The sequence below is a fragment of the Vanessa tameamea genome, chromosome Z (genome assembly GCF_037043105.1).
Source record: "Vanessa tameamea isolate UH-Manoa-2023 chromosome Z, ilVanTame1 primary haplotype, whole genome shotgun sequence".
NCBI classification, from domain to species: Eukaryota; Metazoa; Arthropoda; class Insecta; order Lepidoptera; family Nymphalidae; genus Vanessa; species Vanessa tameamea.
Window position 1 is genome coordinate 8633763 of NC_087341.1, and position 27941 is coordinate 8661703.

The window sequence follows — 27941 nt, forward strand, 5'->3', positions numbered from 1 at the left end:
TTCAGCTTTTTCCGCGGCGGCTACGACCTTTAACAATGTACAAACACAATCATCAATAAACACATAATTATAATGTTGTTTTATTTTTATTTTAAAAATGTATATTGGAATAAATTAAATATTAATAAAGAAATAAAAGGTTAAGCTAAGCAACATCACTCAACCTTTATATCAAGGTAACTTCATGCAATTTCTAATACTTTTAAAGTTTTGCAATAATTCTACCAAATAATTATTTTTTGTTACTGTTTGAAGAGTTAATGAGGCAGTGAAACTATAGGCACTAGAAACAAAACATCTCTCGGTGACCATTTGCCATCAGATAAACACTAATTAATCATTCCATCACGGAGACGCTACCAACCATGACACTATTATGACGTCACGTTACTAATAAATTAAACCTGTTAGGCTATTCTGTAACAAGAAACTGGAAAGTCACCGTAGAACACGAGCATGAAATGTCAGAATGTGATAAACGATATTGACTATAATAATTAAAAAATTGATACGATACACGTGTCAAAATGGCGTATCACTGTAAGTCGGTTGTCAATATTTTACGAGTGAGATGCGAAGTGATTTCTCACAGAATCGCACTGCTGTTCATTAAATCTTCAAACCGAAAATCCTTGTGATCATTTTAAAGATGAATTGAAGTGGTTGGTACAAAAACATAGTCCCCTTTAGAGACTGCGCCGATCCGGGATAAATGGCATAGGGGTCAGTGACCGATAAATAAATCGCACATAGATATATCGGCAAACATAAAATATAATCTGAAAGCTGTCAAGTGACCGTTGCTAATCAAAAGCATTCGCCACGAGTAGGAACTTCATAATATACTCTGGAGTTCACTGCGATTGTTTCAAAGTTACAGTTAGCAGATAAAACAGTAGATGGCGCTTGTTGAAGTAACGACATCTTGCATCAGAAACATGCGATAACTAGTCTGGGTTACCGATGACACATATGCAGAAATTTCAGAAATAGAAAATAGATGGTGCATCTAATAAATTTGAGTGTAAGACATCAATAATTTAGTGATCATTATAATAAAACAGAAACGCTTTTTGGGACTTTCGTTTGTTTGTTTCGGATTTATGCAAAGCTATACCATATTCAATTTGATCATTATTTATTTATGTGCACTATGCGCATGCATCAGAATTGTTAAATGACAACGACGGACGACGTTTCATATAATTTATTATATCAGTATAGATGCCATTTCGAAAGTAATACTTAGTCCTTTATAGCCCACCCGAACACAGGTTTTCAGTTTATTTGTAGATTACATGGTTTACTGTCCCAAAAATTTGATCTCGCAATCTTTGGCTAAGTTATATCCACTAGGCTATGTGAGCTGTAAAGCTAAATCTTTTAATAATGTCTGTAAATTACACACCGATAATTAGGGGCTTACGCATATCCAGAACGATATGGAATTAGCATTGTTGATGGATAAATCGTGATCGATTATCGCAAAATCAGTTCATTCGATAGCTAGTAGCAAAAAGATTTTTCAAAGACCTTCTAGGGTACCACAAGTTCCAACTGTTGGACATGTTCCAAGACTTAATCATCATCGGCGAAGCCTCCACCTTCGCGCGGTTTTCTAGTTTTTACATCCTTTGCACCTGAGGTAAGATGGCACTGAAACCATTCTTCCTAAGGATCACTGATCAGCATTTGAAACGCTATGAAAGCGAAGTCTTCTTTAGAAGGAAGTTTGTATGCAAAAGAGAATATTATACACAGCGTTATTTTTGTTAAGGACTCTGAGTACGCATTAATAACTTTTTTGCGTACAATTTAAATGGTAGGTATCATCATTATCATAAAATCATATTAATAATATAAAAATGGGTGATTAATAATAAAACAATGTAGAAATGTATTGTCTTTCTTATATTTCTATGGCTTAGCCGCTGAAGTGCCTTCATAATTTATGCTATAATTCCAAAAACACTAAAAATGACCGTCATAAATGCTAGTAGACTATAGTTACAAGAACTTACTCTGACATTATCAAAAATGCGGCTTCCTATTGTTTTCTATATAAAATAAATTGAAATATTACCAATTATTCGAAATAGATGAAATTTAGATCATCATCAGCATCAATATTATTCGACAAATTTAAAATGCTATATTTAAAAACTACGAGATCCATCTAGGGATGAATAGAAGAACTTGCATTCGTTACTCGTATATTATTTACGTGCCAAACTAGATGGCGTTGAACTGTAACGACTTTATTGTGTTCTCCTAATTTTTTTATATTGTTTCTGTGTTAATATTAGAAGCATATATCTTTAAGCTGTTAATATAATTGATAAATAACAATTATTTTAAAGTAAAATTAATGTTTTTTTAGATTATTTTGCTAACGCCATCTGTCTTCCAGTATATGTATTATTTGACATATGACGTCCAATTTTAGTTCAGAAACCCAAACTAGATGGCATTCAGACCTCAGAGCAGTGTAAATTGTATAAGTGGTCTCATTTTGAAGAGCTCCACCCGTAGATGTGTAGAAAAATAAAGATAATTTTTGATTGCAATGTACTAACAAATAATTAATTTTAGAAAGCGGAAAAAAGTTACTGGCCGGTTAGAGAGCGTTCTACAGCTGTATAAGAAAAAAAAATTAAGAACGTAAACAAAATTAAAGCAAATTGCTATCGACAAACTCCATTTCTAACTGAACTAATGTATAATACTTGACATTAAAAAGTTCACTAAAATAAGGTTTAATTTTGTTTTAAGACTTACAATTTACAACTAAAAGGTATCAATATAAAATCTGTCATAAGTTTCGAATTTTTCTTTTGAATAAAGCGAATTTACGCGGGCGAACCACTAGTTTTAATCACTCGTCTTTTTTAAATCGGGTAACAAGGGGTTCAGGGAGTTCAGGGAGTTCAGGGTTCGGGCAGTATGATATATTTTACAGCGATATGAGCTCATATGTAATATTTCACCAATATAAATAAATATATTTATGTTTTTTTTTGCCTACAATATATTCTTACAAAAGACTCATAAGTAGTAGGTAAAGTCTTTTGTAAGATTACGTCTTAGTAATAGTACTCTATTCTAATTAGAAAAGCCAAATTTCAATTTCGTCTTACTTGGCTTATTCATTATAGGGATTAATTTTCTTGTAAAAGGTCCAAACATATATATTATGTCGTTAGTTTAGAATTCTAAAGGTGGAAACAATCAAAGGTAATTTATTATATTAATAAAAAAATAAAACTCCTGTCCTGAACGAATAAATTAATTTTATAGTAAGCGAGTGATATTTAAAATTCATGAATCTCACATACATGAACCCAAAAAACAGTTTTTTCGCCACTCATGTAAAAATAAAAGGGAATATTCAGTATATTTTATTTAAAGTTTAATTTAAGCTAAAATATGTAAATGGTCAGAAAATATGAGCAGCATTTGAAGCATTACATTAGCAGCCTGTAAATTTCCCACTGCTGGGCTAAGGCCTCCTCTCCCTTTGAGGAGAAGGTTTGGAGCATATTCCATCACGCTGCTCCAATGCGGGTTGGTGGAATACACATGTGGGAGAATTTCGTTGAAATTAGACACATGCAGGTTTCCTCACGATGTTTTCCTTCACCGCCGAGCACGAGATGAATTATAAACACAAGATGGCCCAGTGGTTAGAACGCGTGCATCTTAACCGATGATTTCGGGTTCAAACCCAGGCGGCACCACTGAATTTTCATGTGCTTAATTTGTGTTTAGAAGCATTGCTATGTGTTATTTAATAAAAACGAAGTTGTAATGTTACAGTACCTTTGTTTTTTTTGGAATAAGCCATTCAAATTGATTTTGTATGAGCCTGTGATAATATTAAATATGTCCTCTCATTATCTTTTACTTACCAGTGACTTGTCATTGTCGACGAGTATTTTTTATCATTACAATAATTATCGTATAAGTTAACGTCAGTTTCATCGAGCAAGTTTATTTGAATATAGTCGTCTACAAAATAAATTGTAGATTACGACATCCACAAAAAAAGATTCGGAGAATATGTTGTTAGTACATACTAAGTATTATACATTGTTGTTGATATAGCTATATTTTTATTAGAAAGTCGCGTGCGTGCTTATTTCAATTTATTTTTGACTTCATTTCATTTGTAGAGTAAACTAATTTGTAGATCTACATAATTACCCAACTAAAATAACCATTAGTTAATTACGTACCATAATACACGTTTGTCTCTTTGTGAAATAACAGTGAATTCCGTGGCCAGAATGGTTACGCTGAAGAATACGAGAGACCCCGGTTTGTAGTCGTCGAAGACCGTAGTATCTATGTTTTATTTTTTGTGATTGGTCGTTTTTATTTTATGATCATCGACAGGTAAAAGATTATCTTCTAAGCATTTTAATGAAAAAAAAACAACGATCTTTGTAATAAAATATTTTAATGTCTATGAAACACGATTTTACGAAACCGTGGGGTAGCTAACCCGGCTGTTTATGACGCCGTCGGAATATGTGGATTACATAGTTACTTAACAGGATTTTAAAAAATATTTAAAAATATGTTTAATTTGAGCCTTTTTAGTTTAATCTTAGTGGTGGAGCGTTTAGATAAGTACCACCTAATTGCCTCGCCAGGGCCAAACAGCAATACTACAACTGTTTTTGTGTTCCGACTTGAAGGGTGAGTACTATATAGTACCGGTGTATGACTACCGGCGCGAAGGATATCTTAGTTTCAAAGGCGAATGGCGTTATCGATGTGTGGAATAGTTCATATTTCTTAGTACCAATATCTATGTATTTGCATGATCAGGTAGTCCATTTACCAGTCTGCCTATTTAAAATTAAAAAAAAAAACACCAACACTTAGGAGATCTTAAGTTTATACTTGGGTGTGAAATTAATCATTACAATGGATTACTTACCAGTAGATTTATTTAATATTATTATAATTGTTGTTAATCTTCATAAATAAAAATGAATGTTAATAAACAAAAATGTATGTTTGATCTCTATGTCTCGCAAAACCATTCATCCGATTTTAATGACTCTTAATCTTGTACTGCAAAGGTGTTCCTAAACCATTAACACACGATTTTATTGTTTGTCCTTTAATATTTATAAATTTAGATTGTAAACCCTTATTATACGGAAGATCATAACTAGTCATAAATAAATATGTCTCACTCCAATTAATACGTATTCAATATAACAAAATCCATTAGCAAATCGATATCATTGGATTTTACGGTTAATATTTTAAGCAAAATAAGTTTAATATTCATACATATTATATAACAGGTAAGGTAATAAAACAATAAATAACAATATAAGAAGCTTAAACTTTATTTCATCCACGTAACCTTATAAACATGATCTTAAGATATCTTATGAACATTGCCTTTTTAGTATAACATTAAACCGTATTAAAGGTAAGATACAACGTAACCAGCATTAGGGATGGACCACATACTCGTTTTGTTCTCGGTATTCATATAATACTATAAAATATTTTTCGTAATACCGTTTATACTTCAATCGTGTTACAATTATGAAGTTCCATTTTTGATACAATCATATTCTTGCTATACAATCTTATCTTAATTTTCTTTTTAGTTACACACAATTTGTAAAATAATAATTTAGCCTCGTGTTTCTCTTCTTTGTTTTTTGACTATTTAAATTACGTTTCAATGTATCGTTTCAGGCAAATTAACAGGCGTTAACGCCTGTTAATTTGCCTTCCTAATAACCTAACCTTCATCGTATATTCGGTTGGCAAAGCTTTTATCGAGAATTTTCGATTTGCTTACATTATTTGAATTTCTTTGTATTATTTGAATCATGCTTTAGATAAAAACAAATATTTAAAAAGAAAACAGTAGATATTTCTTTTTGTAACAGTACATATGTCGTTATTTCTTTATGTTAAAAGTATCAGGAGTATCACAAATTCACTCAGTTTTTCTGCGTACCACAAGAGCGTTAAATGGCGCGGCAGATGCTGTAGCTCCATCGACATGTTCCAGAGATGGCAAAGGTTCCCCTGGTGCAGGTAATAATGAGAAACTTTGCAAAATAGTCGTTGTCAGCACGAATATATTGCATTTTGCTAGAACATCGCCCATGCACCGATGCTTCGATAGGCCAAAGGGAAAGAAGAAGTCAGGAAGACAAAGCTTGCCATTAATAATAAACCGGTCTGGATTAAAACTATAAGGTTCGGGAAATAGAACTTCGTCCATTAGTATATTTGGAAAATTGCTAACAACCATCGTATCCTGAAAATAAATTAAACATTCAAAATATTTTAAAAATATATGGGTATCATTAAAAAGGATGTAAGAGGAGAGTTCCATCTAATAATGATCACATAAGTGTTAATTTATTTAAATGATATATTTTTAATTATAGTTTAATATATTCAGATGAAAATACCAAGTCTGAGGTAATATCGTTTAGCTTTTTTAAAATAATTTTAAGAGGTTGTTATGTTAGTTATGTTTTTCTGATATCTCATTGTTTGTTTTTATAGGCAAATTTATTTTTAAAGATTCTACAAAAACTTACTTGAGGTATGTTGTATCCTGCTAATGTCGTATTTCGTAAAGCACGATGCGGTACTCCAAACGTCCTGCCCATAAAATGACGGATGCATTCATGTACCAATGCTTCGTTGTAGGGCATGCTAAAAATGTATTTATAAAAATATTAGAATCATTTTTAATTAATAAATATTACAAATCATAAAAATTAAAGTTTTTAACCAATGCGACTTTCTAAAGGATCGTTATTATGTGATTCGACAGAGAATATCCGATGTATATGTCCAAATAATTAGCAAGGTGAAGAGTTAATGTGTCGAATGAAAATGAGAGCCAAAGATAGGACATCCAAGCGCTTTGTACATGTCTATGTCCTATATGAATATATACATATAAATGCGATAATATAAAATGCGAACTCACTTTGGTCGATCATCAAGGCAAGGCTGTCGATTCCCAACAACTCTATCTATTTCTTCTTGTGCTTTTTTCTGAACTTCTTGTTCTCTTACTAGGTAGCTAAAAGCAAAACTCATACTTTTATTTGTCGTTTCCGTCCCGGCCATAAACATGTCGAGGCAGGTCGCAACTAATTGTCCTTCCGAATACGTGTTAACCTCGCCGTATTCCCTCAGTGCCCTCACATAAACATCCATAAAATCTTTGTCTTCTTTATTAGGGTCAAATCTCATTTTATGCACAGCTATCTCATCACGTAGAAATTGCCAAATTCTTTTATGTATACTCACAAAGTCCGTGTACCCCGACGACTTCGGGGCTATGATGGATAGTACAGGAAAATGACTGAAAGGACACCCAACCATATCGATTGCTGAGAATAGTTCAAATAAAATAGCTTGTAACAGTACCATCCGAGGATCACTTGGCTTGTATCTAATGCCAGCCATCATTGTCCATAAGGTGTTCAAAATATAAGTGCTAAAGAAATTGTGCATTGGAAGTATAGCATTGTCTTTATTGTCCAAAATTTCCAAAATATCGTTAACCATATGACCAGCTTCAGAGAATGCTATTTCACTCATACCTTTTCTTCCAAAGCCAAATTCCTTGAGATGTTTAATAAGAAATTTTCTTTGTTCTTTCCAAAGTTCACCATCGGTCAATAGAACGCCTTTTCTCTCACCCCACGTTCTGGTTTGATAGAATATCCCTTTTGGCCGTCCATCAATGTCTTCGTTATAAAGCATTTCTTTATTCGCTTCCACGGTGTTTACCATTACTATACGATCTTTTCCAATTTTTAGACCAAGCAAGTGTCCATCTTTACTATACAGCTTGGATAGCTCCTTAAAACTTTTATAAAGATACTTGGTGTTTTCTCGAATTTTGTTAACTTCTAGAGCGCTTCCAACGATTGGTAACCATTTTGGACCAGGAGGAAATTTTTTAGGCTTTAGTGTGTCCAAGTACAGTAAAATAACGATAATCAATATTACCACGAGTACTGTCAACCACATCTGCAAAAAAATAACGAAATATTAAAATTCAGAATTGAGCTTAAGACTGATTTTGAAATACATTAACTATACATATCATAAAATTGTTGATGGATGGATGGATGGCTGGATGTCGTAATAATAGTACTTCCACGATTCGTAGTAATAGCAATACATTATAGAACAATTTAATAAAAAGGGACGTAATCGAATAGAAAATACATTGTTTTCGTTTGTGCAACATTGTTGGTTGGTTGAGTATCGAGAAATTATTTCTCGATACTCAACCAACAATAATCAATTAAGATGTTCAGCTAAACAATACTTTTCATTCAATACTGTTTATCGAAGGCTCTACCGAGCCCGCAGAAATGAGGTAGCTTGTAGATGAAGTCAATAACAAAGTAGTAGGGAGTCCCCCTAGAGACAACATGTTTTTTTTTCTTATAATAAATATTGTATAGTAATATTGTATTATTATATGAATTGTTTTTATTATAATTATAGAAATTAGTGACAAATTCAAAGATGTCAGTTTCGTGTGATTAAATTGGATTTTAAGTTTTCGTACACCAGATAAAAATCCGATATCCTCAGGGGATATCAACTTATTTATTTTAGTCTATCTTTCCAAATCTACTGGGAGAAAACTGTACTAATACACTTCCGTTCTTCAGTCAGGGTTGTAAATCGAATTTCATCACAGTAGCATGCGAAAGCGATCCGTGGCGCCCGCTGAAAAGACGGAGAGGGTACCGATGGTTTTATAGTGTGTAATCCGATGTACTTGGCCACCAGCGAGTCCCACATACCCCCACTTTACTGGGAGAAACGCGTAATGCGTTTTTCCAGTGAGAAAAAAAGGAATTTATGTCGAAACCTGATTTACAAGTATAGTTTTACTTCATGGAACAAATAAAACTTGTTTGTAAAAATGATTAAATTCGCTTAAAAAGTTACACTTTTATGTCGAGCGTTAAATTGAAGAAATAAAATGAAGGATTTATTTTCTATTCTATTCATTTCTATATTAAAACATTTTATATTATTATTTGAAATTATTCGTAATATTACTTACTGAAGATTACAATATTTTTTCTGTACTTATTTTTTATCATAATGTTACGATACGTCCTCGGCGCAAGTATGACTTGCATTTGAGTGTTTTTAGTTTCATCTACTTAAGGATATACAAATATAGTGGTTTAATGGTAAAAACTAAATGGTATAAATAATCATTTTATATCGCTTTACATTTAATTCAATTTTGTAACGATTCAAAAGATCATATTTACCTGAACGTAAACGATGGTCTTTATGCGTTCCTAAGCTATTTATCCGATTACGATGAAAATTTACTTTTACGTATTCCTAAAAGAGTTCCCAAGACACCAAGAATTTTAGACCGTTATTTTATCCAGGTAAAATATATATATTTTACATGTCAATAGTTCTCTTTTCGCTTTATTTCAAGTGAAGAACAAAAATGCGGATGTCATAATAATAGCAAGATAAGACTAGCGCTCTCATGAGCGCTAGTCTTATCTTGCTATTATTATAAATGCGAAAGTTTGGACGGATGAATGTTTGTTATTCAATCAAGCGAGTATAGTATATTCTGGTATTAACTGACTATAGTCTGGAAAAGCATACACAAAGCTCCCTCGGACAGGGGCAAAACTGCGTGCGGAAACTAGTCTTAAAAATCTTTACTGAATCTCTATTCTGCACGCGTTCCACTCGTCCCAAATGTTGTTTGTTTGAATAAAAATAGCAGTGTCCAAGTGAAAGCGATGTTATTTATATAATATCCTATTTTTTTTTTGTAAGATATTTAAATTAAATCTGTTCCGACTTAAAGGGTGAGTGAAGTGGAGGAATAATAGAGTTCAGGCACAAAGTACATAACATTTTGTTACCCAAGGTTTGTGGCGCATTGATGATGTGAGGAATTGTCAATATTTCTTATCATTGTACAGTGGTGAAAACCTATATTTATGTCGAGCGTTAATTATTTTTATTCATTATCTAAAGAGTCTAAAGAAGTTTTTATAAAAGCTTGTTTGAAAATGAAAAAAACGTGGGTTGTTAGTACCGACACTGATTCAATTATTATCGGGCTTAGAGAGCTTTTAAAACTAACCCCGAAATAAAAAAATATACCGTATTATGTGAAATCAAATTTTGTAAATATTGTAAGCTGCTTACCATATTAAAAAAGAACGAATTATCGATAAAAGTATCACAAAGTAATATTTCAAAACATTCAAACACGGCCAATGAATAGCAGAAAAATAGGAGTATTTTTCTTGATTCAAATAATTACAGTGAGAGAAAATCTATGTATTTAATTTCTTGAATAGGAAATAAATTAAGTTCATCTTTCGAACAAAGCATTAAACGAAATATCGAGGAAAAATGTATCAGGCATTTATTTCTAGACTAGACTTAAGGACTTTGTTTATTTTATAAATATTTTTATTTTTCCATTTGCGATTGCGTTTATTTATAGTTCATTTGATTTTTTATGACCTTGTTAAGTTTGTATTAAAAATAAATTTATATAATTTAATTAATTTAAATATTCATTTAAGTCATTGGGATGTAGCCACTGATAACAATAATGCTTATGCTTGGAGAAGATGGAATTAAAAGTCACACCATTCAGTCATTCCGTTCACCAAACATTGTAGTGTATTTTTTAATTGGTTCATTTTTATGTTATGAGAGCGCTCTACCAATGCAATCCAATGCGGTTACACGGGGCCCGATTCAAGGACCTGAGCCTGGCAAGCCACAAACGATTCTATTATTTCAAAACATTTTGCGAAGGTTTCTAACGGAAGTGTTAAAAAGTCTGCAAAAAAATATCCTACCACACACGCGATTACAATTATATTATTTTGGAAGAGGACTAAAGGACATTATCACACCTATTTCCTAATGGGTCTTGCGTTTATCCCGGAAGGGCTTATTATGCCAATGTATTCTGATCCTGTATTTTTTTGGAACAATCTCATCCTTGTCAGTCTACTTGACGTGGTCAACAGGAGAGGGATGCATCATCATAGGAGTCTACAAAATAAATTAGCTGTCTTTGTGACGAGATATTCCAAGATTTCCTGTTTGAGTGGAATACGCTATTGTTAGGCAATAACTGGTTTGCTCAAAAGTCCTCATTCTTCATTTCGTCATTGTGTGCGAGTCACATAACTTTAATGATAATTATTAACCTCAACGATTTACGGAGAATGAACGGCGTTTCTTTAAATTTGCTTTGTTTTGTGATAATTTTAATATGTATAAATATTTTTTATGAGTATCATATTTTAACCAACGATGGTTTTTTTTTGCCTAGTTTTTTTTACTTTCTTACTTACAATACGTATTGCATTGTAAATAGAGATTCCTTACCTAATATGTATCTAACAGTTTATATCAATTTACTCTTGTTAGGTAATACCTATTCATTCATATTTCCAATTCATATTGCTGTGGATTTTGTTAAAAGCAAATAAACAGAACTAGCCAATGTTTACAAAAATCGCTAAATCTAAACAATTGCCGGCGGCTTTTTTTTGAGTATACATGAAAAAAGCCACCGGCATGACTATGAGTAATTGAAAATTGTACTCAATCATATTTCTGTAAACAAATATCCCGCTGAATTCACATCGACGGTTATCATATCGTTTTGGAAATCCATGTTAGTCTTTAATATCGGTGAATTTCTGTTGGCAAAAATAGTACTTTATTTTTAAACCTAATATACAAATTAAACTAAAACGAGTATATTTGACAAATGTTCAATTTTAATAATGCATGATATATCCTCTACTTCTCGGGAATATCGATTATTAAATGTATTAGCTACATTAGAAATACGAGAGCTATTTTTAATATATATTTAAGAATGGAATTTGGTAGGCAGGGGAACATAATCAATACGTTTTATTAATGTGATCGGACAGAATTATTAGAGCATCACTTTTTGCATCGCCGCGGGAGAGGCTGGGTAAGCATCTGTATTTTTATCACGGTAACATGCGAAAGCGATCCCGTGACGTCCGCCGAAGAGGGTACCGCTGGTTTTTTAGTGGATATTCCGGTGTACTAGGGCGCAATACGCGTCATGGGCACTGATGAGTCCCACATACCCCCACTTTCCGTGGTGGAAACGCGTAACGCGTCTTCTCAGCAAGAAAAAAAGGTCGCAATAACAAAACGCAATAATACACGCAACAAGCAATAACAAAATCATCAAAGAAACAAGTTTATTGATATTTATTTTTGTTGGCAATATTTTATTTATTTTAATTAAGTCGGGCTTACCATTTTTCTAAAAACGTTACAAAACTGATATATTTGATTATGAACAAAATTTACGAGTAAAATTCGAAAAGCACTCTAAGTACTATTCAAGTACTGTTTTAATTCGTATTTCGTAACAATCCTCGTTTCATTAATTATTTTTAGCTAAAAACATGTAGATATCAAATACTGAACGTACAAGTTCCGACATGTTTCAAATTTTCAATACATTCCAATTAATGATTTTAATGAATATTTCAGATAGTTAACGGCTAGTAGATAGTTACGAATACTGGCCGTTAGCTATCTGAAGTATTTATTTGAAAATAATTATTTCTATGATAGAATATTTAACAAGTATCGAATTTTGCCAGGAATGAAATTTTATCACATTGTTTTTTTTTATTATAAAAAGTATTATTTTACAAAAGTATTTAAATGGACGTAATACAAGTTTTAGGCGTTTCAATTCAAGCAATCGTTTATTTTCATAAAATCGGCTAGTTACATAACATAATACATAACATAATCAGCCTGTAAATTTCCCACTGCTGGGCTAAGGCCTCCTCTCCCGTTGAGGAGAAGGTATGGAGCATATTCCACCACGCTGCTCCAATGCGGGTTGGTGGAATACACATGTGGCAGAATTTCGTTGAAATTAGACACATGCAGGTTTCCTCACGCTGTTTTCCTTCACCGCCGAGCACGAGATGAATTATAAACACAAATTAAGAACATGAAAATTCAGTGGTGCCTGCCTGGGTTTGAACCCGAAATCATCGGTTAAGATGCACGCGTTCTAACCACTGGGCCATCTCGGCTAGTCGCTGTTTCAAAAATAAAACATTATTGTATCAACATTGAAACGAATCAAAGTGTACACTAAGAAACATATTTTACCTGCTGATAGGTGTCTATTTTACATAATATATTTCTCAAAAATAAAACACATTGACAATACACGTAGAAGTTTGATTCGTTATTTGTGTTTATTCATAATATTTGCGTATTAAGAAAAATATTTTAAAGAAAGAAACGTGACATTTTACAATGTTATCGTTATTAATTTTTAAACTACTACTAAAAAATGAACTAAGACAGCCTCACCAAGATGCCTGTAAAACAATACTAAAAGCTAATCTTGAAAACAATACTAAATTATCTTGAAAGATTTCTAGTATTATTTATCATGTCGGTTGTTTTTAAATATTTTATTATTGTACGTTCAAGAGTGATACCATATATTCGTATAGAACTAAAAAAAATATAATTATTACTATTTAAAATAGCAACATAACATTGTAATAAAACTTTATAATGTTTACCTGTTGTTTTATTACTTCACTCAAGCCCTCCAAGATATTATACAGAATAACTAGTTAATGTGATTAATTCTGCGTCAATTATCATTTTGTCTGAATTTAGTAGATATTATGTGTAATGGTCGGATTTATTACTTTGACTGTAACATATATACATCGAACTTCCTCGATCGGTCGACAACGATTTATATATTGCACGAAAACCTCACACTCCCTATTCTGTATTTGGGGAGAGGAGTGACCCGTTCTCAACTGATTTATTAGTTGACAGACAGAAGTAGACAGGGAGGTTGCAAAGCGATTTTCACGCATCGATATCTTAAAAAAGACGTTAAAAAACATATAAAAAGGATATTCTGCAAAAATAAGCCGAAGAACAACCTTAATAAATAGATTATAATCTTTGATTTCTGGTAAACGATACACTAGGTATTCTTCAAATGAATAATATGGGACCATTTGGGAGTTACAATATTAATAGAATAAGCTTAAATGCAATTACGTTCAACTTCGTTGAGCCGTTTACGTATACATGGAAAGACAATGTATACACCAAACACATATGTTTTATTACTATCTATTATGCGATATATTAATAGTTATCCATCCTTATCAAAATTAAAAACTTGAATTTAATTTTTTTTTAAATTAAAAATTTAATTTGATTCACTATTCGAATTATTCATGTACGAGTATAAGAATATTAGAATATTAAAAAAAACGCTTCGTTATCGCTTGTTTGGTTAATACGTTTTTTTTTCTATTATTTCAGTTAAAAGTGTATTACAATGGAATGTTACCACAATTCCATAGGATCGTTGTTTTACACTTCGAGTTAGTTACTTAATTTCGAATTGATATTAAATCAAGTATTCATTACGTAATTACGCGTTAAAATTATTTTTATAGTCAACCATGGTTTTATTTTTAAAATATGAAATACCTATATTCACTCGCACAAATACACCCACATACAAAGATATAAAGACCAGATTCTGACACTTCTTCTTAGAACTAACAGTATTTCTTATGAAAGCAGAGTTGCTTGTTAACAATGTTATCTAAAATATTCCGTATATCTATAAAAGGATAACGGATACAATCATTCCAGTCTAGCCATTTTCCTTTTGCCTCGTATTCGAAACGTATTCATAATTCACAGACTCTTGCTGTTAGATATATTTGCATTCCAGTTATTGTTAAATAATATATATTTCAATTTTGTCGCTTTAGTCGCTAATACTGATTTCTTCAAAAACAGCAACATTCTTATGAATATTTAGTAATAAAAGTAACCTCTGATGTGTGTACGTAATTTACTACAGGCACAAGGGATTACATCTTAGTCCCAAGGTTGGTGGCGTTTTGTTAATGTAAGGAATGGTTAATATATTTTTCAGCGCAAAATCTACTGTTGGTGCTGACTCACCATCAGGTAGCTCATTTGCTCGTCCGCCAACCTATAGCATAAGACAAAACATATGTAATATTATTTTCAATTTAAATAAATCACCGTTAGTACATGATTTGTGTACACATTGAAAATTGTAGTCAAGAGTATTAATTTTATACGCTATCTGTTAGACAGATAAGCAAAGGACACTTCCATCCTTCCTAGGCTTGGAGTTTATTCCATTAGGTTGCTCTAATGCGGGTTAGTGGATCCAATATTTTGTTGAGTACAATGAGAAGTACTTACAATGCTTTGAATGGATCAATCGGATGAAGTTAAAGTAAATGAAATGCAAATAATCGCAAAATTATTTTTACTACATATATATGCCAAAACAAAGATCTCTAGATTTCAAGTCATAATACAGGGGAAAAATTATATAATATTTCATTCCAGTAATTTATTAAACATGTACCTTCCTCACCTTATCATTAAAATTATGTATGGAATCAAAACAAAAGTACTAAGGAAAGCAAAACGATAAACTAGGAAATTTTAAACAAACTAACATATATATAGAACAATATAACAAATGGTCATATTATATTAAAAAATTCAGACATTATCAAACACTAACTGTACGCCGTATGGTAATTATTCAAATTGTATTCAACGTACTTCTGGACTCTATGATTATTCCTACTCGTGTCCAGCATTATACGCATCGGATCCTAATTTGAATTTTATTATTTATTAGTTTACGCCCGCGGCGTTGACGGCGTAGCCTATGTGATTATTCTTCTCGGTCGAATCTACTTACCGAACCGGTGGTAGCTTTACTTAACATAGTTTGTTAAATTACGATTTAAAAGTGCTTTTAAAAGCCTACTTGAATAAATTATATTATTATTTTTTTATTAATAAAATTTCATCAAATTCGGTACAGTGCTTTTTCCAGGCACGCGTAACATAAAAGACAAATCGATATACTTTCAAATCAATAATATTAGTATAGATTCGTAGTTAAATGCCATAATATGTACAAGCTAAATTATTATTCCTTGTAATTGTATTGTTGGGTGCCTGTAGGTACCAACGCATATATATATTATCATATATATTCTATCTAACCTAACCTAACCTTCGCTACTGTTGTGTTCATAATTGTAGGGTAACTCAGCTAGTATAATTACCACATCTTAGTTACCACGGATTACAGCGTAATGTCGATGTACGATGGCTTGTAAATTTTTCAGCGTAAATGTTTAACTCAGCTAGTGTAATTACAACATCTTAGTTACCAAGGATCACAGCGTAATGTATCCTACATTTATATATATAATTTTTACAGCCTAAATGTTTGTAGGCGACGGTGACAACCATTATTAGTTGGTCCATTTTCCTGTCCCCCTATATCATAAACCTAGTAATAATAATAATACCTAAACGAACAAAGATTTTACACTAGAGGCAATTAGAAGGTCAATTTAAAGGTCAAGAATGATAACGAAACAATAATTTATATGTCAAGTATCAGACCTATAGTTATTACATTATTATTTATATTTTAAAGCAGTAAATGTATTACGTCGAATAAAGTGTCACATTGAATTGAAAGTTTCGGACATATGGAAATAATTTAAAAAAACCCCCTGATTATATATATATATATACCTACTTATTTTTACTAAAATTGTAATTAAAAAATATTTATATAAAATATGCGATTAAGAACTCTCGAGCGTCTTTGTCGAAATTATAATCGACTTTGAGCTGTGTAAGAACGGAGACAGTTACAAATTGTATGGAAGGGAAATATCGACCGTTTTGTTTTCGAGTATAAAAGATGAATATTATTGAAATATTTCAATGAATATATTAGACATAATGAAAAAATATCTAACATTCTTGCGATAATAATAAAACAAGTATTTATTAACTCTCTGGATTTCATCCAGTAAGCTTGGTTCTTTACAATATTTTAAATTCGGAAGTTGTTGACGATGTTGCTCGCATTTAGCGTCTAAAATACATTTTTAAATATCTTATAAATTACGAATAAAAATAAATTCTTATCCTTTCATACAAAAAATGCATCTTGGTTAATCTCCACTAGATAGATGTAATAGATCCTATCTAGTGGAGATTAACCATCATCAACCATCATCGATGAAATCACGTGATTTGATCTTTTACGTAAATTTAAATATATTTAACAAGATTCCTATAATGGAATACTATTCTGTCAACAGCTATTATTTATATTACTTCAATGATTCCCATTGAGCCGAGATCGCCCAGCGATTAATGCGGGGTCAAATCCAGGCATGCACCGCTTAATTTTCATGTGCTTAATTTGTGTTTTTTAATTCATCTCGTGCTCAGCGGTGAAGGAAAGCATCGTGGGTAACCTGATGTTGTCTGATTTCAATGAAATTGAGCCACATATGTATCCACCAACCCGCATTGGAGCAGCGCGGTGGTGTAGGCTCGCTACCTTCTCCTCAAAAAGAGAGAGCAGGCCTTAGCCCATGGGACAGTTACAGGGTATTAGTAATCAATCACATTTGCTATTTATTTAAAATTTGCCTTAGTGTTTTTTTGTAAGTTGTAAAAGTCCGGTCCATATCAATGACATCGCTATCAGTGATTATACATGTGTCAGTGGTGGAAGTGAAGTAGCACTTAAAGAAATATTTACGTTTCACCATTGGATGTACGTCCTTGACATTCAGAGATTGAACCACATATAAAAAAATGCTTGTTAGTAATTATTTTTACATCAAGGATCTGTACTACTACTTTATATCCTACTAATTTATTTCATGGTGGAATAAACTCCAAACGAAGTCGAACATTTAAAAACTGTTAATAAATATATGGCGCCAATAATTACACAATAGTTTTCCGTTAACGGAATGTAATTATTGGCACCATTTATAATTATATAATTTTTCGTGATTTTACGTGAATAATAATAAAACGTCATACGAATAAGTCAATTATTTTACTTACTTAAATTAATCCATTTTAATAAGGCGTTTTTTATTTTTATTATTAGAAATAATAATATACCTACACCTAAAACGGGAAAAGATCATCTTGATCACTGATCTCGAGAATATTAATTGGTGGATCCATTAAATCCGCATCATGAACACTATGGGTTCGTGTGTTCGTTTATTTATTAATGTAAGTAGTTAAAAAGAAAAGTTAAACACGCGCCGGTATATGTTTAATCAAATACAGCTTCAGCTCTGGATATTAATTCTCTATTTTCAGTTGAAATGTTTACTCGCTGCTTATTTTGTATTTTTAAAGCCTTACCTCGGACCGTTCGTTTGTCGATACGTGTTTGATCTTGTTTATTTATAGGAAGAAAATACAAACGAACTGTAAGTGTTTTCCGAACCAATGAAAATAAGTTTTTTTTTTATGAAATGTGTGGTATATGTTGTAGATGTAGATGATAAATGGGTTTACCTCATAGGAACAAGAGCAATAATTTATCTCTCTCTATCATCTTTTATTTGACATAGGAAAGAAGAAAACACAGCGTTGTTTAACCAATCATCTTCTAAGCAACATTTCCAGGTTTCTTAAAGGCTTGAGAACCTGACGATTCTCAAATTCGGACTGTTAATTGATAGTAACTTCGTAAGTAGCTTTATAGATAGCTTGCTTTGATGCATAAAATGATAAACGGTTTACAAATAATTCTAAGATAGATTAATGGGACTGACTTGTAGTACATGGGTTTAAAAACTGATGAAAGAGATCGGGTCTTCAGAAATGTTATCTGGTGCTCACAGCGAACAGCGGTGAACTTCCTTTTTTCCTTCCTAACAACTAATAATGAGACTAGGCATCTGACATCAGACATCTGATCAATGGAATATATAACTTTGTGCTGGAACGGAAATGAGATTTTTCGAAAGTTGGTGGCTCGAAACAATCACTATTACCTATTACGTCAATTAATTTACACTCTGTGACTGAGTAATACATAACATTAACAGCCTGTAAATTTCCCACTGCTAGGCTAAGGCCTCCTCTCCCTGTGAGGAGAAGGTTTGGAGCATATTCCACGATGCTGCTCCAAAGCGGGTTGGTGGATACAAATGAAATTAGACACATGCAGGTTTCCTCACGATGTTTTCCTTCACCGCCGAGCACGAGATGAATTATAAACACAAATTACTTAATAAATGTAATAATCATAGTTTTCATTTTATATCATTCCGGTATATTAAGCTATATGAACGAGAAATAAAAATTTGATTATCTAATACTACTATTAATATAAATCAAAGTTAATTTTATAACATAAAAGTTGCTCAAAATACCTCACAGCTTAGAAATACTATATATTATTTAACATTATAAAATGTAATATCTATTATAAAAACAGATTATTATTGCGTAAATGTGTCTTTTAATGAAAATCATAAAGTATAGTTTAAATGTTTAAATGACCTTGAGCTCGTTAACTGGAAGTTTGAGGCAGCAACATCTGAGAATAAGTTTACACATGTTTTTTTCCACAGCATACTGTGGAGAAAAATAATTATGACGTCAGATAGAGAAGTATGAAAGAAGAAGACATGCTGCGCCGACCCCAAGTAAATAAGGGCAAAGTAAGGGCAGGAGGATGAGGATGATGAATGTGAAGAACAAACAAGACTATACAAAGTACAGCCATTTCTACACTGTCAATAAGAAACTTTCAGTACCAAAATTATATATATCCGAAGCTATAAATAATTCCAACAATCCATCCCATCGAAAGGTTTAATGTTATACATACAAATCGCAACTAATCGATAGGACCGTCGCTCGAGTTGCATGCTCTCGTGTGTCTTTTTTTGTCAATTTCCATTGGGGAATTAGTGTGCGAGCGACTGAAAACTAAAACGGCGACTAAAGGCGGTATTTCATAAAATAAAGGGGCAGCATTTTTTTGCGACAATTAAATTGAAAACGTCCAACGTAAAGCTTCATCAAAATACTTAACCAGCTGAATAAAAACAAACGTAATAAAACGAGTAAAACGAAACAGTCAAACGAGTGTAGTGAGTATGGCGGGACGTATATACGAGGTAACAGTGATCGGGATTAAAATAGTTCTGACAACTCTCGTAAATATAGTTAGTAGTATCTCGTATAGATGTATTTCTTGGTAAGGCTTTCTGCAAGCCCGTCTGAGTAGGTACCACCCACTCGTCAAATATTCTACTGTCGAACAGCGCTCAGTATTGTTGTGTACCGGTCCGAAGGTGAGTGAGCCAGTGTAACTACAGGCACAAGGGACGTAACGTCTTAAGTCCCAAGGTTGGTGACGCATTGGCGAAGTAAGGAATGGTTAATATTTCTTACAGCTTCATTTTCTATGGGCGGTATGTGTCCACTTCCCACAGGCCACTTATAGGTGGACCGTTTGCTCGTCTTCCTATCGAAATTGATGGTTACTAAAATAAATAAATTATAAACCAACTGCGGAGAACTACGCACGGGCATGACGGCATAAGATTATAGTCAATAGTATTAACTATTGAATACGCAAACCGTAAACCAAATGAAAACCGCTTTAAATGTACCTACATATTGCATAATATATAGATCAATGTAATTTTCATTACAGAAAAATAGTTTAACACAAATCGACAAAACGTTTGACAACACTTGAGATACTTAACAAAATGTTTAGAAACCAATAGTTATAAATATTTTAACCAATGAACGAACTGATTTGGAAACAATTTGATTTTAAATAACGATTTATAGTTCATTGCGTTTGTATTGAAGAGCCTTTCAGAAACCGGTTGTGATATTGTTAGATTAGCATGTCCGATAAAAGTATACAAGCGTAAATATATTAAAATGTAAGCGTAATATCGTAACATAAGACTGCAAGTGTGTTACTAGTATCATAGAGGTCGTCACTGAGAGTATCTTATACTGTTATTTAGTGCAGATAGGCTTTTTTAGTTTTAGCACAGTTTCATCCACGCTTGAATACACGCCGGTCAGGTTGAGTTCTTTGCGCAACACGGACAAACTCGTTGATTATATAAATATTGAGTATATTGTATAATGCAAGAATTCGCACTCAGACATGGTTACGGTCCGAAACCGGTTTCATCGGGAAAGCCGTTACCGTTAGCGTCACAGAATATGTTAAAAAATGTGAAACTTATATCAATTACTTTTTAAATTTGAAACAAATATCGAATGCACGTGCTCGATAAAAAAATTTTTTGGTCTATCCATAAATAAATTAAAAGGAATATAGCTGATTTATTTATTGTACAATACCTACAACTATGTTTGAAACAAAGATACTTTAAATTTAAATAATTTTTCAATGTCGTATTCCGTAATAACCGATGTTGTGACAAATTTCATTACTTTAAGCCAGCCACGAGCGTCATTGAATTCCCAGTCATTCATACCACATTTATTATGTAGTGGCAAAAATTTCGTCTAACTCCTCTAGATGTAATGATCGTCATAAAATGTTTTAATATCTTTAATAGAGATATATCATAATGTTTGATCTTTTTATTATAACTGACGTTTAAACGTCTAAAACGTAAAACATACGTTTTAGTTTATGTAATACGTGTTTCATAAAATTGTATGGTCTGATCAAAATTTTTCGTCAGTTTACAATTTCTCTAAATAGTCCTTACTTTAACGGTAACTTATATGTCATCCTATTACTCGGATTGCAAACCACACCACTTCTTTAAATTAATGTATGTAATATAAAGCAACAAATGGGCCTCTTGATGGTAGGTGGTTACCACAGCCCCTTGACAATGATACTGTAAGAAATATGAAAAATTCCTTACATCGCTAAACCAACCAACCTTGTGAACTAATTTGTTACATGCTAATTGTGCCTGTAGTTAAACTGGCTCACTCATCCTTGAAACAGGCACATAACATTGTTGTGTTCTGGTTGACGGCTGAGTAAACCACTGCTATTTGCCGGTATAATATCGGATGAGTGGGTGGTACCTACCCAGACACAAAGCCCTACCACCAAGAATTTTCCACAATAAAGACTACATCACAGTACATTCTATAAGTATCATAATCGTTACATTATCTTATTCTTTTTTTAACCGACGAACAAATAGATATTTTGTTTAATAAACATCCAATAGAAAACATTCATTAACTGTATTTTTTAAATCATTTAATTGAATAAAAAGATAATATATATTTTTTGATTAAGATTTTTTTTTTAAAGAACTTATTTTATAATTCAACTTATCCGCGTATCTCGGCCAGTCTACTAACTACTAAATAATAATTAAAATATAAATAGGTACTATAAATTATAATAATATCCTTACGATTTAATTAATAAAAAAAAGAAAAAATATATTAAATATTTTTTGCGAATCTGATACGAGAAAATATAATCCGGATGACCTTCAAATTATATACATGGTGTCCGTTTAGATATATTATTTAATAACTAATATTCAATAGAGACGACTTTAAATAAAATATAACATTATACGATTTATAAACATAAATAAAAACAATAGCAGAAATTGTTTTCGTTTTTTAAATAAAATAATTTTAATAACTATATTGTAGAGCGCATTGTAATACCGCAAAAAGTTTGAAAACAATATCTCATGTAGAGTATTTAACGAAACATAAATTAAATATTTATATAGCAAAATAACATTACTTAAATAATAGTGTAGTGAAATCAGTACAAAATATTGATTAGGATAAGCCCGAGGAAAGAAACAATACAAAGGATTTTTTTTCTATTTTACCTAATTTGAGTACTTATCTAATTGACGGTAGCTGCGCATTCTATATTTTAGTGCTATTACAATAAAATACCCTTTAAAATTAATTATCCAGTAAGCAGGGCTATGTAAAGTGAGATTTATCTAAGGAACGTCCAGGTTATTACCGACTGTATCCTAATCAGTTTTCTTAATCGAGATCGAAGACCGAAAATGAACTTCCAAAGGAACCACAGCCGACGACAAGGCTATTAGAGACTGTCGAATGAATAGTGTTGCTGGCGTCACTATTGTGGTTTTGAAGCAATTACTATTGGATTTGTCATATAGCAGAATAAACCGATTATTGAGATTTTTTTTATGTTTCTTGTGTATTTTACGTAATCGGACCGGCAAATAGGCCACTTGATGGCTAGTGGTCAATCTTTCCTCATATTACCAATCTTGAAAATTAACATGTTATGTCCCTTTTGTGTATACATACAATGGATAACCCTTTAAATCAGAACACATCAACAGTAAACATTGCTGTTGTTGTTGCATTATGTAAGAAAGCATTTCGTATCTCACTTATGGAATATTGAAAATCAACTTTCAGTGATACGATGTCGAGCGTTATAGCCAAAGTCGCATATCACTTATTGACACAATCGTATTACGTTTGTGTTCTTCGGCGAGTTTCGATTTTGTTACAGAATAAGCTATACATGTTAGTAAATAATTCCAAATAATATTTGCTCTGTCTATTGAATACAAAGATAATGATATTTAATAACATATAATTACTGTACCCAACAGTATATTGAAAAGGGAATTATGTTTATTTAATTGTGCAATTTGCAGTAATTATATAATTGGCAAAGTATTTATTTTAAATACAGATACATTGGTTCTGGTGGTGGATTTGGAAGCCCTTCTGGGCAACCTACACAACATAGACGTTTCGTTATTATGTGTTTTGTGGATGAGCCGGCTTAATGACAGACTCTATTTAAGTGAAAGATATATATATTTCTTTTTTCTATTGATACTCAACATTGATTTAAGAAAATAAATACAATGTATGTGAAAGCTGATTAAATGATTATTAACATTAATAATTGTCATCGAACTTTGTAGCTCTTAACTGTTAAAATAAAAAAAAACTATGCTAATATATTATATTAATAATAATAAGCTATTAATAATTTATACAAATTATTATTAACTATTTTATATAAACAAGGAAGGATGCTGTTAATATATAATGTCATTATTATTCACTGAAAAAGAAGATAAATTATATTACTGTTAAAAGATTTTTCAATGAAATCCGCAAAGCCGCGACATTTAACAAGAGAGGAAATTAAAATTCAAGCCAATATTTAGTTGAGAAATGAATTAATGATCGAGTTTTTTCCCGTAAAAGATTTATGTATATTTTAGTAAGCATTTCCGTTTGTGTTTGGATACAAAGTTTGGTTGAAATTTAAATGGAGTTCCATAACTCAGGCAATACCCGCTGGACATTTTACGGTAATAACGACTACTAGAATGTGTAAAACATGTACATATTGCTTTAATGTTGTCTAATATTTTGTAAAATATATCTACTAAGCAGATAGCTTTTTATCACAATTAACAGTGAGTGTTTATAATGTGGAGCTGTGCATATTAACCGATAACTGCGGGTTGAAACCGAGGCAAGCATCACTGAATTTTCATGTGCTTAATTTGTGTTTATTTTTAGAATATCTTTAGAATATCTGACATTAAATATATTGGCTCTTGATTAATCTAATAAATTAAATTTTATTAGTATTATATTATTCAACGAAGAAAGACAAATAATATGTAGTTTTCAAATTGGGATTGGAAATAAAGGCTATTTTATTTTATATTTATCTCTATTTTAGAACAAGATTAAAAGCAATTATTATATCGTTTAAAAGATCACTCAGAAGATACGTGTAATATATTTTTTCAAGATAATCAGATTAACAAATTAATTGTTTTAATGTACGCTTATAATTTTAATTGTCATGTTTTTACTTTACCAATGAATTTAAAATGGACAAAGAAGTTATACTGAATCGACTGCAAAACGAATCTTTAGTAATTTCATTAAGAAAAATTTTAATTATAACATAAAACAAATATATATGTACGATAATTTCTCTGTTTTTCACGAATTAGTTTGCTTTCGAATTTGTGTCAAAAACAGGACTACCATCTTGTATACAAATATATTGACCGAAAATCGACAAAGTTGACAACATTTCCGAACACTGGGTATCTAAGTGTGATCGGATTTATTCGAACATCTCGTATTTCCATCCGTAACAGACCCAAATGTTTGCTCGTCCATTAAAACTCAATAACGGAGCATGCACGCGCTAAAATTAAAAATATATCTGTCGCCAAATATTGAAAAATATATATATCTATTAGAACAAATTGAAAGTTTTTATTAAGTATTTAAGTAACAGTATATACATATGTATAAAAATATTTAGATTATGAACTGGATGTGTGTTTGAATTGAAATTTTTTTTAAAGCAATTCACTCAAGTACTATTTCTGACAATAGCGTATGCCTAATTTTCTTTCCGATTGCGTATTGATATAATTGTGTGTATAGATAACCGAATTGAAATTACTGAACGACGATATTATCTTATACTTAAGATTCGAACCAGACTACGTGACGGTGAAATAATTATGTCTGTGTGTATGTGAGCCGAGATGGCCCAGTGGTTAGAACGCGTGCATCTTAACCGATGATTTCGGGTTCAAACCCAGGCAGGCACCACTGAATTTACATGTGCTTAATTTGTTTATAATTCATGTCGTGCTCGGCGGTGAAGGAAAACATCGTGAGGAAACCTGCATGTGTCTAATTTCATCGAAATTCTGCCACATGTGTATTCCACCAACCCGCATTGGAGCAGCGTGGTGGAATATGCTCCATACCTTCTCTTCAACGGGAGAGGAGGCCTTAGCCCAGCAGTGGGAAATTTACAGGCTAATTATGTTTATGATTATTATTATGTATTTCATAGCTGTTTGGTTGGTCTAGTGGCTACCCAAGTTAAAAATTCTTAATAGCAGCCCAAAGGTAGGCCATTGATTACCATTGTCACATCCCTGTGTGATAGGTCCTGTGTAGTTGGCATTGTCCTTTGAGAATGGCCGAAGGTGGCAGGAATTGTCCAGAAACACAGTTACATGGCTTTTCTGGTCGATTCATAAATAAAAAGGCGTAAGTATATTTTTTAAAGCGAGCGACACCCAAGTGACACTGATAAAACCTTATAAAATATTTTTCTACGTTGCTTGATATGAAAATGATTATTTTCTATATCAAGTATTAATAATAAAAAAAATATCGAATAATTTTCGAATTTTGTACTTTAACTTCTATTAACATAATAATTTCCTAAAAATCTGTCATTAGTTTACAACTAATGATAGATTTTTAGGGAGTTATCTTATATAACGCGTTTGATTTTATTATTATAAGTTTCGTGTTTATAAATCAATAAATATAGATTTTTGTTTCTTAAAAGTATGTTATCATAGCAATATCTATTTTAGAAAATGGAGTAGGGATGACAATACCCGAGGGGTCAAAATGAAACCTCAGAGTTTCTCTTCACTCGGTAGCCGTATAGCCGTGTTGCTCATTTATATAGACAAAGGCAGAAGTATGTGTGTACGTACATAAATTTATCTCTCGCGATTATCCTTTGATCGCGTGAAGTTAATTTAATTGCTTTCCACTTATTGCCGAACTCGTTAAAATCCATGCAATGACACTATATAATTATTGTACAGAGAGTAACTTATATAATATTTTTAAAGCGTATCATTAATATGTTATTGCACATATACAGACATTCTCGTTCTGTCCGTTACAAAAGATATATGAACTACAAAAATTCTAATGAACGTTTATACAATTCGAATATGTTTTAACCATAACACACAGGGTAGTAGGAACTCCTTAGGGGTTTCGAGAGAGCGATGTGTTGACATTTTAATTTTTTTTTTTGCAAATATCTCAAAAGTTTTTTTTATTATTTTTTCCATTTATCTGCAACTATTATCAAAATTTTTGACCAAAGCAACAATCGAAACAGATAATTGAGTGTAACAAAAAGATTAAAATTGCAATTATAGATAATAAATTTTTTATATTAAATATTATTATATTCTGTCATAAGATGTATTGCTTTTAAAAAAAAATCTCATCACAAGAACACTTGTCTTGTCTACGTTTAGGGACACCACGCACTCATATACCAGGAATACAATTTGATTTTATTAAAGCAATTTTGTTTAGAGACCTCACTTAAGGGCTGTTATGTCGCTTATCTTTAAACTATTAAATTAAATTTAAGCTAACTTGCCTGCAAAATTACAAAAAAAAAAAACAAACGAAATAACAAAATACGGTTGTATATTACATGTTTTCATAGAAACTTTAATAGTAAATCGAGTTTCATAACTATTTGTTCAGTGTTTTCGCATAAAAATTGCACAGTGAGCCAGTATTAAACAAGTGTATTAGAATTATAAAACATATTTAAAAACAAACAAACACGGTGCCGTTATCACTTAAAGTTAATTTAAGCAATAACAATATTGTGATTTAATACACACTTATATAATACACAGCAAAATAGGAATTAGGAAATATTTTCGTAACATTTTTTTGGAGAAAGTGTTCTTTATATTAAATTTCGCAAAGCAGGCGCAAAAAAATAATATTATATCAACATCAACAACAAAAATATATCTTCAATATTACAATTTAGATAAGGGGATTAAATAATATTAATAAATTAAAAATAATACTAAATACAATATAATCACTTCAAAATATCCAACATAAAATTAAAAGTAATTTAAAAGATTTACCTTAAACGTACGTCAGAAATGGTGAACAAGCTTTCACTGACTAACTGCTCTCGGAATGTAAACGACGTAAGAACCAATACAGCGCAAATATATTAGTTGAATGAACGGTGAAGTTAGCCTAAAACAAGACAAGTGTTTGATCGCTTTTATTTATGTTTTTTACACAGCCTTTCTTTGACTTGCCTTCTACACCAAAGGTAAGCGTGCACTGGT

At 31.7% G+C, this 27941-nt stretch overlaps 1 protein-coding gene across 1 annotated transcript; it reads right to left on the bottom strand.

Annotated features, from left to right (window-relative positions):
- Positions 1-5956: 5956 nt before the first annotated feature.
- LOC113404072 (probable cytochrome P450 303a1) lies at positions 5957-27941 on the bottom strand. The gene is made up of 4 exons (XM_026644820.2): positions 27729-27941; positions 6989-8043; positions 6591-6708; positions 5957-6301 (listed from the first exon to the last, which is right to left on the bottom strand). The coding sequence occupies exons 2-4, from the start codon at positions 8041-8043 to the stop codon at positions 5975-5977; spliced, it is 1500 nt and encodes a 499-aa protein (XP_026500605.2). The 5' UTR covers positions 27729-27941; the 3' UTR covers positions 5957-5974.